The 18,783-nt window shown below is 38.5% G+C and overlaps 1 protein-coding gene across 2 annotated transcripts in view; it reads left to right on the forward strand.

The window, feature by feature from the left end:
* Positions 1-521: 521 nt before the first annotated feature.
* Positions 522-18,783, forward strand: part of XRN2 (5'-3' exoribonuclease 2) — an 86,077-nt gene continuing 67,815 nt past the window's right edge. For both annotated transcript variants that reach the window (XM_025876978.2, XM_073878466.1), the window contains exon 1: positions 522-719. In XM_025876978.2, coding sequence (XP_025732763.1) covers positions 645-719 — 75 coding nt within the window. In that variant the 5' untranslated portion in view covers positions 522-644. The remainder of the gene's footprint in view (positions 720-18,783) is intronic.

Genomic DNA, 18,783 nt, shown 5'->3' on the forward strand with positions numbered 1-18,783 from the left:
CCGCTAGACATCGGCAATTATACTCATAAATGTAGCTGGAAATTTGCATTAAATGCTAAACGCCGGCTAGATTCCATCTTTTAAGTATTTAGAGTGAACTCGTTATGCAAACCAAACATCGTGAGGGCAAAATATTTAAAAGTACTCCTTTTAATAGACCAGATACGTACAGTGCCACAAAACCGGGAGCAACCAGGAAACAGAGCTAACGAGTGGCTAAACCCATTCTAAACATGCTCTGATTTTGTGAATTGAGACAGGTGAGAAACAGTGATAAACCCACAAAGAGCTCCCCGGGGACCTGCGGAGCGCCGGGATTCCGCTACCCCGGCAAAGCTGCGGCAAAGGCATAGCCCGGGGACCCACACGACTCAGACGCGCAGGAGCACGGACTCTGGGTCTGGCCCCACCTACAACGAGCACCCCATGCCAGGCCCCGCCAGCCCGCCCCACTCCGTCCGCAGCAGAACCCCGCCCCCGCCCCTCGGCCGGTCGACGTCCCCGGCGGCGCAGTCGTGACGTCACTTCCCGTCGCCGGCGCGCACGTGGGAGGAAGTGCCGGTGCCCGCGGCCGCCGCTCCTGCTCGTCTCTCTGGTTACGTTCGTCAGCCGGTCGGGCCGCTTCCTCCAGCTGGGCAGCCGCAATGGGAGTCCCGGCTTTCTTTCGCTGGCTCAGCCGCAAGTACCCGTCCATCATTGTCAACTGCGTGGAAGAGAAGGTGAGGAGGCGCCTGACGGCCGCCCGGCTAAAGCCCAGTGCTCAGGCGCGTTTAGGCCGCGGCCCTCGGCGCCCGCCGCCTGCCCCGGGGTCACCGTGCTGGGTCCCGCTCCGCCCTGTCGGCCCGCGGATAGCGGCGGTCTGACACGCGGTTGGGCGCCGGCACCCGGAGTCGGGGCCCGGGAAAGCGGGCGGGGCGGGGCGAGGGCCGAGAGGTGTACGAACTCGCTCGAGGGTTGTTCCTCCCTGGCCCGCTTTTTCCGGGACCGGAAGGCCCCGCCCACGGCTTTGTTTCCTCCCGGCGCCGCGCGTTTGGGTTTCGGAAGAGTGTTAGGCTTTTGAACCATTCCCGGCCCGTCCACAGAGTTAGCTGGTTAGGACTGCTCAGATGCTGATCCTGGACTTAACAACCTTGTAAAGTAATACCCGGCGGCGAGCTTTTTTGTTGTTTACCCCAGTGCGAGAGGCCATTTGTTGCTGTAGTTAGATTCGACGGCAAAAGCAGCTGTCTAGGGCAAGATAGAAGTCTGATAAGTGCCCCCTTGTCTAGGTCCCCTACTGTTGGACAGCTTGCTTGTTAAAATTTTCGGAATTCCTGGATGCACTCGAACAATACACTTTGTTGTTAGTTTGTTAATACATGTATAGACTTTTGTCCATTCTTCAGTTTTGTATTTATCGTTTCCGTGTTTCCAGTCCGAGGTCGATTTTGTACTCTTAATTAGAATTTTTAGATTGGGAAGGTTCAGGGTCACATCTTGCCTCCCACCCCTTCGTTTTTGAAGGAAGTGCCCAGCCGTCACTGTGAAAACTTAGTTTCTTTTGGTAAAGGTGGTGGGATCTTGATTTTTGTTTATTTGCTATCCAAGGGGGGAATTGAAAGCCTTGTTTTGATGGTATTCCCAGTATTCCTTGTTTTTTTCTGAAAGAGAAACTGTTAAACTGAATGCTCGTTTCCTTTGTTTTTTAAAACTTTTATCAAATTTAACGTCCATCTCATTCCATTTTTACTTTCTAGTGATAACCATTTCTGTTTTGGTTCTATTTCTGAATATCATGCTTATTCCTAATTTATTGGTTTTGGGTCTAGTTGTGGATTTCTAGCTATGATAGAAGAGGATTTAGTCGCTCATGCAATCTCCCCCCCCCCCACACACCAATCCTCCTAATAATAGTACTTCGCTATCTTTATTTCTTCTTAGGGTAAAGTTGATAATTTTTATGTGGCTTTATTTTTTATTGTATCTTCTATATAAAGATCCCTTGACTTTTCACTGTCGAAGCTTAGGTATTAGCTTTTCTACTCCGGCTGCCCTTACTCTTCACTCTTCACCTCAGTTTGTCAGCAACACTTTCCCCTTGTTGGCATCCAAAATTAAATTGTCTGGGCGTTGGCAATACTGATTTGTTTTAAAAACCTTAAAAAATTAGGGGCACATGGGCGGCTCAGTCAGTTAAGCGTCTGATTTCAGCTCAGGTCATGATCGTGGGGTCCTGGGATCAAGCCCCGAGTTGGGAATACGTGCTTACCGGGGAGTCTGCTTGTCCCTCTGCTGCCACTCCCCCGCTTGTTCTGTCTCTCTCAAATAAATAAAATCTTTAAAAAAATAATAAAAGCTGAAAAAATCAAATAGTATTGTCAGTTATTGTCACTATGCCGATTCAGGTTATGTGCTGCTTTTGTCTTTTTCTTGGTGTTGCTTTTCTCTTTGCCTCTTTAGGTGGTTCCCAGTCCAAACTCCCACTTGTCTCAGCCTATCAAGTCCTCTTTCTTCTTGGAGACTGCTTCTTGAGGTTTTTTACTTCTATTGCTGTCACACCTGGTTATTTAGGGTTGCTGGAAAGCTGTTTCTTGAGATTTTTAAGTTTCTTTCTTCAGTTGGAGGTACTGTGTTCTGATCATCTTTCTTGGCTTAAATCCTTGGTTTTTATTTTCAGTCGAATTCTTAAGAAGTGCTGTGTAGGATATGAGTTTTCTGAGTCCGTTGTAGCCTTGTACACATGAATGATCATTAGCTAAACGTATTTTGAGTTTGAAAATATATTTCCCTTAAAACTTTGAAAGCGTTGTTCTTTTGACTTCTGTCATCCAGTGGTGGTGATGAGAAGTTGAATGTAAATGTGATGTATTTATTTAACCAACACACTTACGTAGTGTTTAACATGTACCGAGTGTTGTTCTAGGCACTTTACAGATTTATTAATTCTTCATAACCGTATGATTATTATTATAGATGAGAAAACTGAAGCACAGAGGGGTTAAGTAATATACTTAAGGCCACTCAGCTAATGTCAGAGCCAGTGGAAGACCATGCGCTTAATTTCTGTGTTCTTCTGCTTTCATTCTTTTGTAGTTGATCTATTTTTCTTTCTGAATTTTTTAAAGATCTTTATATCCTTGGTAGTGTAAGCTTTCATGATTATGTACTTAGGTATAGGTTTTTTAAAAATTTAAATTCATTTTGATTAGTACTAGGCTGACTGAGTCTGGAAACTTGATTTCTTCACTTCTAGAGAATGTTCTTTGATTTTTTTCCTGACCTTTTTCTCTGCCCTCTGAATTCTGGATACCGGGCCGCTGATTGATTTATTTTTCATTTTTCTCTGTTCTCCCTTCCCCCCTCCCCTTTTGCAGCTTTATTGAGATGTAATTGACCTGACTCAAACTGTACATATTTTGTGTACAATTTAATAGATACTGACATATGTGTACATCCATGAAACCATCACCACAATCGAGATAATAAACAATACTCTAAAACATTCCATCTGCCCTTTTGTTATTTCTCCTTAAAGCTCCACCCTGTTGCCTATCTTTAATCAACCGCTGGTATATTTCTGAATGTATAGATAAGTTTTTATTTTCTATGATTGTGTATAAATGGAATTACATAGTAGGCACTCTTTTTTTTTTTTTAACGTGGTTCAATTACTTTCATTCAGAATAATTATTTTGAAGTTTATTCATGTTACGTGTAGCAGCAGTTTGTTTCTTTTTATTTTTGAGTAGTTCTATGTTGTGCATATATTACATTTTGTTTATTCGTTCATCTGATTAAGGAACATTTGGATTGCTTCCAGTTTGGACCATCAAAAAACCAAAAAACAATTATGAACATTGGTGTCCAAGCCTTTGTGTGGATGTATGCTTTTATTTCTTTGGAGAATATACCTAGGAGTAAAATGATTGAATTGTATGGTAGATGTGTGGTAATTTCAAAAGGAAATATTACCAGACTGTTTTCCCAAGTGGTTGTGCAATTTTGCATTGCCACTAGTAGTTTATGAGAGTTCTAGTTGCTCTGTTTCTTTGTCAACACCTGGTATGGTTAGTTTTTTCAGTTTTAGTCCTTCCAATGTAGTTTTATCTCTTGGTTTTAATTTACATTTCCCTAATGACAAATGATGTGGAGCATCTTTCTGGGTGCTTATTTGCCTTCCATATATCTTCTTGAGTGAGATGTCTATTCAGATCTTTTGCCCTCCCCCCTTTTTTTAAGAGAGGGAGAGGCAGAAAGGGGGGCGGGAGCAGAGGGAGAGAAGGAATCCTAAGCAGGCTTCATGCCTAGTGCAGAGTCCAACGTGGGGCTGCATCTCACAACCATCAGATTATGACCTGAACCAAAATCAAGAGTCAGCTGCTTAACTGCCTGAGCCATCCAGGTGCCCTTACATTGATTTTTTTTTTTTAATTGTTAAACCACCTTGCATTCCTTGGCTAAATCCCACTTGATCATGGTATATTATTTTTATGTATTGTTAGATTCAGTTTACTAAAGTTTTCTTGACAATTTTTACCTTTATGCTCAGAAAGGATATTTGTCTTCCAGTGTTCTTAGGTGTTTGTCCACTTTTGGTATCAGAGTAATTTTGATGTCAGATTGAGTTGTGTTGTGTATGCCCTCTTCAGTTTTCTGGGAAACTCTTGGTAGAATTGGTTTTATTTCTTCCTTAAGTATTTGGTAGAATTCACCAGTGAGCCATCTAAACCTAAAGTTTTTTGAGAATTCTTTAGCTACAAATTGTTTCTTTTTTTTTTTTTTAAAGATTTTTATTTTTTGACAGAGAGAGCGTACAGGCAGGGGGAGCGGCAGGCAGATGGAGAGGGAGAAGATGACCTGAGCCGAAGGCAGATGCTTAACCGTCTGAGCCACCCAGGCGCCCCAACAAAATCAGTTTAAGTGAACATAGAACTATTGAGATTATCTTTTTTTTTTTTAAGGAGTTTGTGTGTTTTGATTTTTGTCTATTTCATCTAGGTAGTCAAATTTGTTGACATACAGTTGTTCGTAGGATTCCTTACTATCCTTTTGCTCTCCATAGAAAATGTAGTGATGTTATCTTTCTCATTCCTGATACTAATTTTTCTTTTTTGTTTCATTATCAGTCTGGCTAGAGTGATCTCAAAGAACTAGCTTTTGATTTCATTCATCTTTTTTTCCTGTTGTTTCTTCTGCTTTTTATTGATTTCTGCCCTTACTTTTGTTACTTATTTCTTTTAAGCTCACCCAGGGTTTAGCTGCTTTTCTTGTCCTCATTTCTTAAGATGGCAGCTGAGGTCATTGCTTTGATACATTGTTTCTTCTCATGTAGTTTTGGAGTACCTGCTACTACTGTGTCAGTTACATCCCACAAATATTGACATGTTGTGTTTTCAATTTTTATTCAGTAACAGATACTTTCTAATAGACTTTTTGACTTCTTTGGCCCTTTGGTTATTTATAACTTAACTTAATATTCAAATATTGGGGATTTTAGACCTTTTTCTGTTACTGATTTCTAATTTAGTTCACTATCAGAGAACATACTCTGCATAATTTGAATCTTTTTAAAGTTTACCTGATTTGTTTTATGGCCCAGAATATGGAGTTGGTAAATGTCCAACTATCTATCTTAAAAGAGATAGAAGTTCTGCTGTTGGGTGGAGTGTTTTATAAATGTTACCATGCTGGTTGATAAGACATAGAAGAGTTGAACAACACTTATTAATTTTGTTTTTTCTATCAATTACTGTTAGGGGTATGGAAATCTATTATATAATTATTTGGCTACATCTGTTTTTTGTTTCAGTTTTGTTAGTGTTTGCTCCTTGCATTATGTAGCTCTTTTATAAGGTGCATAAATGCTTAGGATTATTATGTCTTCTTGAAGAAAATGCTCCTTTATCGTTGAAAAATTAACTTTTGGGGGACTCCTGGGCGACTCAGTTGAGCATCCGACTCTTGGTTTCAGCTCAGGTCGTGATCTTGATCGTGGCATTGAGCCCCGCCTCGTCTGCTTGTGATTCTCTGCCTCTTCCTCTGCCCCTCTCCCACTCATGCTTTCCCTCTCTCTCTCTCAAATAAAATCTTTTTAAAAATTATCTTATTTATCCCTGGTATCTCTGCGCCTTTGTTCTGAAATCTGTTTTGTTCAATATTAAGATAGATCTTCTGACTAGGTCTATTTCTTTTTGTGTTTTTATATATATAAAGTGTGTGTTTTTATAGGCATCAGAGAGTTGGGTCTTGTTTTTGTATACTGTTTGATGATCTCTTTCCTTTTTTATTGTGGCAAAAAACACATAATATGAAATTTTCCATATTATTTTTTAAGTGTAGAATTCAGTGTCATTAAGTACTCAACAGTATTGTGAAACCATTACCGTTATTCATTTGTAGAACTTCTTCATCGTCCCAAACTCTACGCATTAAACAATAATTCTCTGTGCTCCCTCCTCTCCTACTTTCTGTCTTGTGAATTTGCTTGTTTTAGTTACATAATGTAAGTGGAATCGTATAATATTTGTCATTTTGTGTCTGGATTATCATTTAGCATAATGTTTTCAAGACTTACCATGTTTGCGTGTATCAGAATTTCATTCCTTTTTAAGGCTAATAATATCCCATTTTGTGTGTGTGTATATATATGTCACATTTTGTTTGGACACTTGGGTTATTTTTACCTTTTGACTATTGTGAATAATGCTGCTGTAAACATTGGTGTATAATTATCCATATTCATATCAATGCTTAGGGTATATACCTATGAGTGGTCCCTGCTTTCAGCTCTTGGGGTGTATGCCTAGTGGAATTGCTGGATCTTGTGGTAATTCTGCTTACCTTTTGAGGAACTGCCAGACTGTTTTCCTAGTCTCCACTTTGTAAGCAGGACATTAAGGACATTTACATTTCACATGAGTATTGGTATGGTTAGATTTAAATTTATCAGCTGGTTTCTGTTTCATCTGTTCATTGTTTCCATTTCTACTTCTTTTGGATTGAGTATTTTTTATGATTTCATTTTATTTTTTCTTTTGATTTAACTACTCTTTATTCATTCAGTCATCAGTTTTTCACTTTGTGTCCTTGGCTTATATAGGCCGCCATTCATTAGCTTTGCATTCTTAAGAAAAATGCCTTGGCGCGCGTGGTTGGCTCAGTCGGTTAAGCATCTGCCTTAGAATCAGGTCATGATCCCAGGGTCCTGGGATCGAAAGCCCCATGTCTGGGTCTCTGCTGAGCAGGGAGCCTACTTCTCCCTCTCCCTCTACCTTCCGCTCCTCCTGTTTGTCCTCTCTCCGCGTCTCTCTCTCTCTCTCTGTCAAATAAATAAATAAAAATCTTTAAAAAAAAATGCCTTAAACTCTCCTAAACTCTGAAGAACTAGCGCTTCTTGCATTATACTGCACTGCTCTCTACAGTCTCTATTCTCTGGTTATTTCTGTGTGAGAGCTGAAACAAGGCAGTGTCATCTTGTTTGACTTCAGCTGGGAATGTTCATGTTGGTGGACTCAAATTTTTCACTGCTCTTCTCATGTTTGTGAATGACTGTGGGAGTGCTGCAAATATTGATTTGAGGGTTACCAAAAAATTTTTAGTAAGTAGGTGAATTAGCAAATAATAGAAGTCATGGATAATGAAGATCAGTGGTGTATATGCCCCACAGGGTAGTTGTGTGAATTAAATCAGTTAATACGAGTTAAGTGCTTCAAACATTGCTTTGTACAGACTCTTGATATTTCAGAATGTTATTGCTAAGTTAAGTTTCAGGAGTTTGTATGTCCAAGTAAAAGTGGGGATGTATTTGTGTCTAACTTTTGGTAATATTGTGTAGTGTAAGATAGTGCTCTGTTTTTATGTAGTGAAATCCAGGTTTCCTACCCTGCTTTTTTTTTCTCTCTTCCTTCTATTTGATTGAGTACTTTTTTTTTTATAACTGGCACAAATCTGAGGAGGGGAGGAGGGACGGTAATGAACAAGGAGGCTGTTGGTTCCTGATTCTGCATTCAGTTTTGCTCAGTATAATTTTGGGGGAGATGGCTACTACATTTTTAGATAGCTTTATTGAGATATATGACTCATGTACCATACAATTCACCCATTTAAAGTTTATAATTAAATGGTTTTTTGTATATTCATGGATGTGGGCAACCATCGCCACAGTCAGTTTTAGAACATTTTCATCACCTCAGAAGGAAACCTGTACCCTGTAGCTACCAACCCACTATCCCCTGCCACTCGTATCCCTAAGCAACCACTAGTTTACTTTCTGTCTCTCTAGATTTCTCTATTGTGACTTTGATGTGAATGGAATCATATAGTCTGTGTTTTTTTCTGGGTGGCTTCTTTCACTTAACATTTTGTTTTCAGGGGCGCCAGGGTGGCTCAGTCGTTCGGTGTCTGCCTTTGGCTCAGGTCATGATCTTGGGATCCTGGGATAGAGCCCTGCATCGGGCTCCCTGCTCTGCGGGAAGCCTGCTTCTCCTCTCCCACTCCCCCGCTTGTGTTCCTCTCTTGGTGTGTCTCTGTCAAATAAATACATAAAATCTTAAAAACAAACAAAAAAAATTATGTTTTCAAGGTACGTCCATGATACATAGCATGTATCAGTACTTCCTTTTTTATGGCTAAATAATGCTTCATTGTGTGGATATACCACATTTTGTTTATCCATTTGTGTGTTGCTGGACTTTGGGTTGTTTCCACCTTTTGACTGGTATGAGTAATGGTGCTACATTCACGTACAGGTTTCTGTGTGGACATGTTTTCATTTACTAGGTATATACCTAGAAGTGGGAATTCTGGATTATAGGGTAACTCTATGTTTATTTGAGGAACTGCCAGACTGTTTTCCTAAGTGGCTGCAGCATTTTAATTCCCACCGGCAGGGTTTCAGGGTTTTAGTTTCTCCACATCCTCACTAACACTTGTTACCTGACTTTATTTTCGCCATCCTAATGGGTGTGAAGTTGTTATCTCATTGTAGTTTTTATTTACATTTCTCTTAGGTCTAAATTATACTGAGCATTTTTTTTCATGTGCTTATTGGCCATTTGTATATCTCTTTTGGAGAAGTGTCTATTCATATTCTTTGCCTGTTTTTAAATTGGGTTGTCCTTTGATTGACCTGGAAGGGTTTTTAAAATGTATGTATTCTGAATACGAGGCCCTTAAAAGATATATGACTTTCAAATGTTTTTTTTTTTTGCCTATTTTGGGTTGTCTTTCTACTTTCTTGACAGGGTCTTTTGAAGCAAGAAGTTCTTAATTTTGGTGATGAAATCTAATTTATTTTTTCTTTAGTTGCTTGTGCTTCTGGTGTCACATCTGAAAATCCATTTGCCAAATCCAAAGTCATGAAGATTTATGCCTGTGTTTTCTACTGAGAGCTTTATACTTCTAACTCTTAAATGTGGGTGTATGATCCATTTTGAATAAAGTTTTGCGTATGGTGTGAGGTTAAGATCCAACTTATTCTTTGGTGTGCGGCTATCCAATTGTTACAGCACCATTTGCTGAGAAGTGTTCTTTGCCAATTCAGTGGTCTTGACACCTTGTTAAAAAGCAGTTGACTATAGATATATGGGTTTATTTCTGGTCTTTGATTTCTGTTCTGTTGATCTATATGTTTATCCTGGTACTGGTACCATAGTGTCTTGATTACTGTTGCTTTGTAGTAAATTTTGAAATGATGAAGTATAAGTCCTCTAGTTTATTCTTTTTTGAGGATTATTTTCTATATTCTGGCTTTCTTGGAATTGCATATGAATTTTACAATCCACTTCAGAGTATAGATTTTACATTTCTTTGATTAATTTTAGTTTTAGGATACTATTGCGACTGGAATTGTTTTCTTATTTTTGAATTGTTCATTACAACTGTATAGAAATTAAATTGTTTTTTTTTTATATTGATCTTGTGTCCTGCAACCTTGCTGAACTCATTCTAATAGTTTTTTAGTAGCTTCCTTAGGATTTTTAATATACGAGATCACATCATGCAAATAAGGAGTTTTACTTCCTCCTTTACAATCTAGATGCTTTTTACTTCTTTTTTTGCTTAATTGCCCTGGGTAGAACCTCCATGACAGTTTAGAATTGAAATGGCAAAAGAGTGGACATCCTTGCCTTGTTCCTAACCTTAAAGGGAAACCATCTACTACTTCATCACCATTAAGTATGATGTTAACTGGTTTTTTTGTAGATGCCCTTTATATAAGGCACTTATGTTCCATTCCTAGTTTATTGAGTGGTTGTTTGGTTTTTGTTTTTAATCATGAAAGGGTGTTGGATATTCTCAAATGCTTTTTCTATATCTATTGAGTTGGTCATGTGATTTTTGTCTTTCATTCTATTCATGTGATGTATTGCATTAATTGAATTTTTGATGTTAAACCAACTTTGCGTTGCTAGGGTAAGTCCTACCTTGGTCATGCTGTATAATTCTTTTCATATATTGCCAGGTTCAGTTTGCTAGTATTTTGTTGAGGACTTTTACATCCATGTTCATAAGAGTCTGTAGTTTTGTTTTCTTGTGATATCTTTGTCTAGTTTTGGTTATCAGGATAATATTGGCCTCATAAAATGTGTTGGAAAGTGTTTCTTCCCTTTTTTTGGAAAAATTTGTGAAGAATTGGTATTAATTCTTTGGTAGAATTTAGTGGAGAAACTATTTAGGTTTGGGTTTTACTTTTTTTTTTTAATTAAGATTTTATTTGTCAGGGAGAGAGAGAGAGAGAGTGGGTGCGCACAGCAGGGGGAGCAGCAGGCAGAGGGAGAAGCAGGGACCCCAATGTTGGACTCTATCCCAGGACCCTGGGATCATGACCTGAGCTGAAGGCAGATGCTTTTAACCAACTGAGCCACCCAGGCATCCCTAAGCTTGGGCTTTTAACTGTGGGTAGTTTTTTCTTTTTTCTTTTTCTTTTTACTGGTTTTGCCTCATATAGGTTTATTCAGATTATTTCTTTTGTCATTTTTGTATTTTCTTTTGTCATTTTTGTAGCTTTTCTATTACTTTGTACATTTCATTTAAGTTATCTAATTTGTTGGTGTACTATTCATGATCCTTTTTGTTTCTGTAAAGTTGGCAGTAACGTTTTCTCTTTTGTTTCTGATTCTAGTAATTTGAATCTTCTCTTTTTCTAGGTCAAAGTGACTAAAAGTTTGTTGATCTTTTGAAAGAACGAATTTTTTGGTCTCATAGGTTTTTTCTCTTTATCTTTTTATTTTCTATTTTATTACTTTTTCCTCTAATGTCATTTCTTCTGCTGGCTTTGAGTTTAATTTGCTATTATTTTTCTAGTGTCTTAAGGTGCATATATGCATGGTTATGTTATGGATTTGAGGTCTATAGTCGTTTACAGCTATGTTTTTCTCTGAACACTGCTTTGACTCTATACCCTAGGCTTTGGTATGCTGTATTTTCATTTTCATTCATCTCAAAGTATTTTCTTTTCTATTTATCTATCTGTCTGTCTATCTATCTATCTATCTATCTATCTATCTATCTATTTATTTATTTGACAGAGAGAGAGTACAAGTAGGCAGAGAGGCAGGCAGAGGGAGAGGGAGAAGCAGGCTCTCCAGTGAGCAGGGAGCCCGACGTGGGGCTTGATCCCAGGAGTCTGGGATCATGACCTGAGCCGAAAGCAGCTGCTTAACCGACCGAGCCACCCAGACGTCCCTCAGAGTATTTTCTGATTTCTCTTTTGATTTCTTCAGTTCACTGGTTATTCATTCATGAGTGTGTTAATTTCCACATATTTATGAGTTTGCCAGATTTCCTCCTGTTATTTCTGATTTCATTTCATTGTGGCTGGAGAACATATTTTGAATTATTTTTGTGCTTTTAAATTTTTTGAGATTTGTTTTATAGCCTAGTGTTTGGTCTGCTGGAAAATGTTCCGTATGCAGTTGAGAATGTATATTCTGTTGTTGGATGGAGTGTTCTATAGAAGTCTGTTGGATGTGGTTGGTTAATAGTGTTCATGTCATCTATTTCCTTATTGATCTTCAGTCTAGTTTTACTCATTATTGAAAGTAGAGTATTGAAGTCTTTACTTTTACTGTTGAATTGTCTATCTTTTTTATTTCTGTTATGTATTAAAAGGCTTGTGTTTTAAAAAATGTTTTTTACAACCTTTTTATTTTTTAATTGAAGTGTAATTAGCACACTGTTATTTAGATGTACGCAGTGTTAGTTTCACATGTACAGTATGATTGTACAATTCTATACAGTACTCAGTACTCACCAGGTTAATGCATTCTAAATCCCATTTATATGTTTCACCCATCCCCTCACCCATCTCCCCTCTGGCCACCACGAGTTTGTTCTCTGTGTTTAACAGTCTGTTATTTATCTTTCTGTCTTTTTTTTTGGTCTTTAAAACTGTACATATGAGTGAAATCATATGTATTTGTCTTTCACTGTTTAACTTATTTCACTTTGCATTACATCCTAGGTCCATCATGTTGCAAATGACAAGATCTCATTCTTTTTAATGGCTGAGTAATACTGTGTGTGTGTGTGTAGATATACACACACACACACATATATATATCACAATTTCTTTTTTTTAATAATTTTTTATTGTTATGTTAATCACCATACATTACATCATTAGTTTTTGATGTAGTGTTCCATGATTCATTGTTTGTGCATAACACCCAGTGCTCCACACAGAATGTGCCCTCTTTAATACCCATCACCAGGCTAACCCATCTCCCCACCCCCCTCCCCTCTAGAACCCTCAGTTTGTTTTTCAGAGTCCATCATCTCTAATGGTCCGTCTCCCCCTCCGACATACTCCCCTTCATTTTTCCCCTCCTGCTATCTTCTTCTTTTTTTTTTTTTCTTAACATATATTGCATTATTTGTTTCAGAAGTACAGATCCGTGATTCATCAGTCTTGTACAATTCACATTGCTCACCATAGCACATACCCTACCCAATGTCTATCACCCAGCCACCCAATCCCTCCCACCCCCACCACTCCAGCAACCCTCAGTTTCCTGAGATTAAGAATTCCTATCAGTGAGATCATATGATACATGTCTTTCTCTGATTATTTCACTCAGCGTAACACTCTCCAGTTCCATCCACGTCGTTGCAAATGGCAAGATCTCATTCCTTTTGATGGCTGCATAATATTCCATTGTGTATATGTACCACCTCTTCTTTATCCATTCATCTGTCGATGGACATCTTGGCTCTTTCCACAGTTTGGCTATTGTGGGCATTGCTGCTATAAACATTGGGGTGCACGTTCCCCTTCGGATCCCTACATTTGTATATTTCACAATTTCTTTATCCATCTGTGGATGGACACTTGGGTCGCTTCATATGTTGGCTGTTGTAAATAATGCAGTAAACATGGGGTGCATGTGTCTTTTTGAATTAGTGTTTCTGTTTTCTTCGGGTAAATACCAGTAGTGGAATTAACTGGATCATATGGTAATTCTGTTTTTAATTTTTTGAGGAACCTCTATACTGTTTTCCACAGTGGTTGCACCAATTTGCATTCTTACCAACAGTACAAAAGAATTCCTTTTACTGCACATCCTCGCCAACACTTATTTCTTGTGTTGATTTTAGCCATTTTGACAGGCACGGAATATCTCATTGTGGTTTTGATTTGCATTTTTCTGATAGTGGTGTTGAGCATCTTTTCCTGTGTCAGCCATTTGTATGTCTTCTTTAGAAAAATATCTATTCAGGGCCTTTGCTTATTTTTAAATTGGATTATTTGGTTTCTTTTGGTGTTGAGTTGTATAAGTTCTTTATATATTTTGTATATTAATCCCTTATAGGACATATCATTTGTAAATATTTTCTATTTGCTAGGTTGCCTTTTTGTTTTATTGATGGTTTCTTTCACTGTGCATTTATTTTGGTATAGTCCCAGCAATTTAATTTTGTTTTGTCTCCCTTGCCTGAGGAGACATATGTAGACAACTATTTCTATGGCCAATGTCAGAGAATTTTTGCCAATGTTTTCTTGTAGGAGTTTTATCGTTTCAGATCTCACATTTAGGACCCTCGTTAACCCATTTTGAGTTTATTTTTGTGCATGGTGTAAGAAAGTGATCCAGTTTTATTTTTTGCATTAAGCTGTCCAATTCTCCCAACGCTGTTTGAAGAGACTGTCTTTTCCCCATTGTATATTCTTGCCTTCTTTGTCATAGATTAATTGACCATATATGCATGGGTTTATTTTGGGGTTCTCTATTCTTTTCCACTGATCTATATCTCTTCTTTTGTGCCGGTACCATACTGTTTTGATTACTACAGTTTGGTAGTACATCTTGAAATCTGGGATTGTAATACCTGAAGTTTTGTTCTTCCGTATGAAAATTACTTTGGCTATTTGAGGTCTTTTGTGATCCCATACACACTTTAGTATTATTTGTTGTAGTTCTGTGAACAGCGTTATTGGTATTTTGATAGGGATTGTATTAAATCTGTAGATTGCTTTGGATAGTATGGACATTTTAACAATATTGGTTTTCTCAGTCTTTGAGCATGTTCAGTTTCTTTCATCAGTATTTTATAGTGTTTAGAGCACAGGTTTTTTCACCTTCTTGGTTAAGTTTCTTCCTAGGGATTTTATTATGTTGGGTGCAACTGTAAATAAAATTCTCTTTCGGGGCGCCTGAGTGGCTCAGTCTTTAAGCATCTGCCTTCTGCTTAGGTCATGATCCTAGGGTCCTAACATCAAGCCCCGAATCGGGCTCCCTGCTCCATGGGAAGCCTGTTTCACCCTCTTCCACTCCCCCTGCTTGTGTTCCCTTTCTCTGTCAAATAAATAAAGTCTTTTAAAAAAAAATTCTCTTTCTGCTATTTCATTATTCTTGTATAAAATACAATGGATAGCTGTATATTAATTTTGTGTCCTGTGACTTTACTGAATTCATTTATCAGTTCTAGTAGTTTTTTGGTGGAGTCTTTAGGGTTTTCTATGTATAATATCATATCATCTGCAAACAGTAATAGTTTTACTTCTTCTTTACCAGTTTGGATGTCTTTTATTTCTTTTTCATGTCTGATTGCTGTGGCTAGGACTTCCAGTATCATGTTGAATAAAAGTGGTGAGAGTGGACATCCTTGTCTTGTTCCTGATCTTAGAAGAAAAGCTTTCAGGTTTTCATCATTGAGTATGATGTTACTTGTGGGTTTTTCATGTATGTCTTTATTTTTTTAAAAATTTATTTATTTGAGCAGGGGAGGGACGGGGCGGGGAGAGAGAGAGAGAATCCCAGGCAGACTCCACACTGAGCACAGAGCCCAATGCAGGGCTTGATCTCAGGACACTGAGATAATGACCTGAGCCAAAATCAAGGGTCAGATGCTTAACCCACTGAGCAACCCAGGTACCCCCATATGGTCTTTACTGTGTGGAGGTGTGTTTTCTCTAAATCTACTTTGTTGAGTGTTTTTTTTTTTTAAATTATCAATAGATGTTATATTTGATATCAGGTGCTTTTCTGCATCTATGGAAATGATCCCATGGTTTATATCTTCTTTTCTCTGTTAACGTGATATAGTGTATTGATATATGAGTATTGAACCACTCTTGAATCCTTGAATCTCTGGAATAACTCCTATTTGATCATGGTGAATGATTTTTTAAATGTATTGCTGGGGTTCAGTGTGCTAATATTTTGTTGGGGATATTTGCATCTATGTTCACCAGAGATATTGGCCTGTAGTTTTATTTTTTGGTAGTGTTTTTAATCTGCTTTTGGTATCAGGGTAATGCTGGCCTCCTGGAATAAATTTGGGAGCTTTCCATTCTCTTCTAGTTTTTTGGAATAGTTTGAGAAGAATAGGTGTTAACTCTTTAAGTATGGGGGTTGGGGGGGGGAGTGCAAGGGAGAGGGAGAGAGAATCTTAAGACTCCACACACATCACAGAGCCTGACTTGGGCCTCGATCTCACAACCCTGAGATCATGACCTGAGCCAATATCAGGGGTTGGACACTAAACTTACTGAGCCACCCAGGCACCCCTAGTGATTCAGTTTCATTGCTAGCAATCAGTCTGTTCAAATTTTCTATTTCTTCCAGAATCAGTTATGACAGTTTATGTTTCTAGGAATTTACCACCAGGTTGTGCAGTTTGTCAGGATATAATTTTTCACTATTCTCTTATAAACCTTTGTGTGATGTTGGTCATTATTTTTCTTCTTTCATTTCAGATTTGAGTCCTCTCTTTCTTGGTGAGTCGGGCTAATGATTTATCCATTTATCTTTTCAAAAAACCAGCTCCTGGATTTATTGTTCTGTTCTATTGTTTCTTTAGTCTGTTTCATTTATTCCTGCTCTCACCTTTATCATTTCCTTTTTTGTACTGGCTTTGGAAAGCTTCATGTGTTTTGATGCTCTGTTATTTGGAACGTGTATGTTCTTAATTGTTAAAAGTTCCTGATGGATTGATTCTCTTATTATAAAATATCATTTCTGGTAATTTTTTTTTTAAGTTTATTTTGTCTGATGTTGGTATAACAATTCGAGCTTTCTAGTGGTTGCTGTTGCATGGTATTCCTATCCATTTACTTTCATTTTTTATTTCTGAGTCAAAAGTATGTCCCTTGTAAACCCCTGTACCTATAAACAACATATAGGTGGATCTTTTTTTTAATCTGGTCTGACAGTTTCTGACTTTTGATTGGATTCTTTAATCCGTTTACATTTAATGTTACTGATGTAGTTGTATTTATATCTGCTGTTTTACTTTCTGTTTCCCATACATATTTTATGATGTAGAACTTAATTTTCATTACTGACCTTTTTTTCACTCTACTTTTTTCAGTTTTTTTTAAGTGGCTGCTCTAGGGTTTGCCAAATACCATTGACTCTTGAGCAACATGGGGTTAGGGTTACTGGCCCCCATACAGTTGAAAATCTGCCTATAAACTTTTGACTCTCCAAAACCTAACTGCTAATAGCTTACCCTTGACTGGAAGTTTTACTGATAACATAAACAGTCAATGAGTTTTTGTATGTATTATGCACTGTATTCTTACAGTAAAAATACATTTATAGTAGCATACCTGTATTTACTGAAAAAAATCTGCATATAGGTGCGCCTGGCCCACGGATGCTGATGGTTCTGCAGCCTGGTGGCCTGGGCACAGGAGCAGCAACCACCAGGCAGGCCTATGGGCAGTAACAATGGTCTGGAAGCCCATCTGCCTGGAAGTGTACCACTAGCCTGTGGCCATCCACAGCTGTGACCATGTGTGAGTGTACTGACATCTGGGAGGGCACAGGCCTGGGGCACAGCTTTGGGGAGGAGTTTATGCGTGGCCCAAGAGGGCCTGAGGTCCAAGACTGCTTCCTGTGCAGCACCATTCCTACCCTTTGGGTGGATTCCTCAGCTTGGGCCTGGCCTCTTGTCTGCCAGCCCTGGACACTCAGTCCAACCACCCCATTAGCACATGTGGTGACCTGCAGCCCTACCTGGTCCTGGGGCTCTCTGGGGGCTGCTGACAGGCTTAGCTGGCCTCTTCCGCTACTCAGAAGGCAGCAGGTCACCTTCAGTTTGGTCCCATGAAGATTGGGGTGGGCAGTTGTAAATAAATGTTGTGTGGCTTTTGCTGTTAACTCTTAAAAGATCCGTGTGTAAGTGGACCTGTGCCAGTTCAAACCCATGTTCAGGGTCAACTGTAGATCTTACCAAGTTTAGATTTGTAGTAGTTTAATTCTAGTATTATTATAGTATCTTTACTGCTACATAGCTTGATTCCCATTTTCCTCTTTCTGTGGTATTGCTTTTATACATATTGGACTTAAAAATGTTACAAACCCAACAGTGTGTTATTGTAATTATTACTTTACTGTTTACAGGAACTTTCTTAGCCCATGGCAACTTTACTCCCACTCCAACTCCGTTTGTGCTGTTACTGGGAAATATATTGCACTATGTTACATTGTGTTATAAGCCACAATACATCATATACTATCATTTAATCCCGTTGCTTTTTATTTTATTTTTTTAATTTTATTTTATTATGTTATGTTAATCACCATACATTACGTCATTAGTGTTTGACGTAGTGTTCCATGATTCCTTGTTTGCATGTAACACCCAGTGCTCCATTCAATACGTGCCCTCTTTAATACCCATCACCAGGCTAACTCCTCCCTCCATCCCTCCCTATTTTATTTTTTTTTAAAGATTTTATTTATTTTTCAGAGAGAAAGCGCACAAGCAGGGGGAGCAGCAGACAGAGGGAGAAGCAGGCTCCCCGCTGAGCAAGGAGCCTAATGCGGGACTCAATCCTAGGATCATGGGATCATGACCTCAGTCGAAGGCAGACACTTAACTGACTGAGCCATCCAGGCGTCCCTCCAATTGCTTTTTAAGTCAGTTAAGAAAAGAAAGGATTAAAAATATGTGTATTTACCTTTATTGTGGTTACTTGCCTTCAACCTAAAGAACTTTCTTTAGTATTTTCTTAAATTGGTTTACTGTCAACGCATTCTCTCAATTTTTGTTTATCTGGCAGTCATTTTTCACCTTTTTTTTGGATTTTAAGTAGGCTCTGCACCCAACATGGGGCTTGAACTCAACCCTGAGATCAAGAGTCGCATGCTCTATGGACTGAGCCACCCAGGCACCCCTTCACCTTCATTTCTGAACAGTAACTTTCCTCGGTTTAAGATTTTTGGCTAACAGGTTTTGCATTCCGTACTTTATAGATGTTATCCTACTACCCTCTCGCTTCTGTTATTTCTGCTAGGAGCCAGGTGCTAATCTCATTGAGGTTTCTCATTATCTTTTATCTTCAGCATTTTTACT

The sequence above is a fragment of the Callorhinus ursinus genome, unplaced genomic scaffold, assembly GCF_003265705.2.
Source record: "Callorhinus ursinus isolate GAN/ISIS: 27379988/994484 unplaced genomic scaffold, GSC_fseal_2.0 scaffold29, whole genome shotgun sequence".
NCBI classification, from domain to species: domain Eukaryota; kingdom Metazoa; phylum Chordata; class Mammalia; order Carnivora; family Otariidae; genus Callorhinus; species Callorhinus ursinus.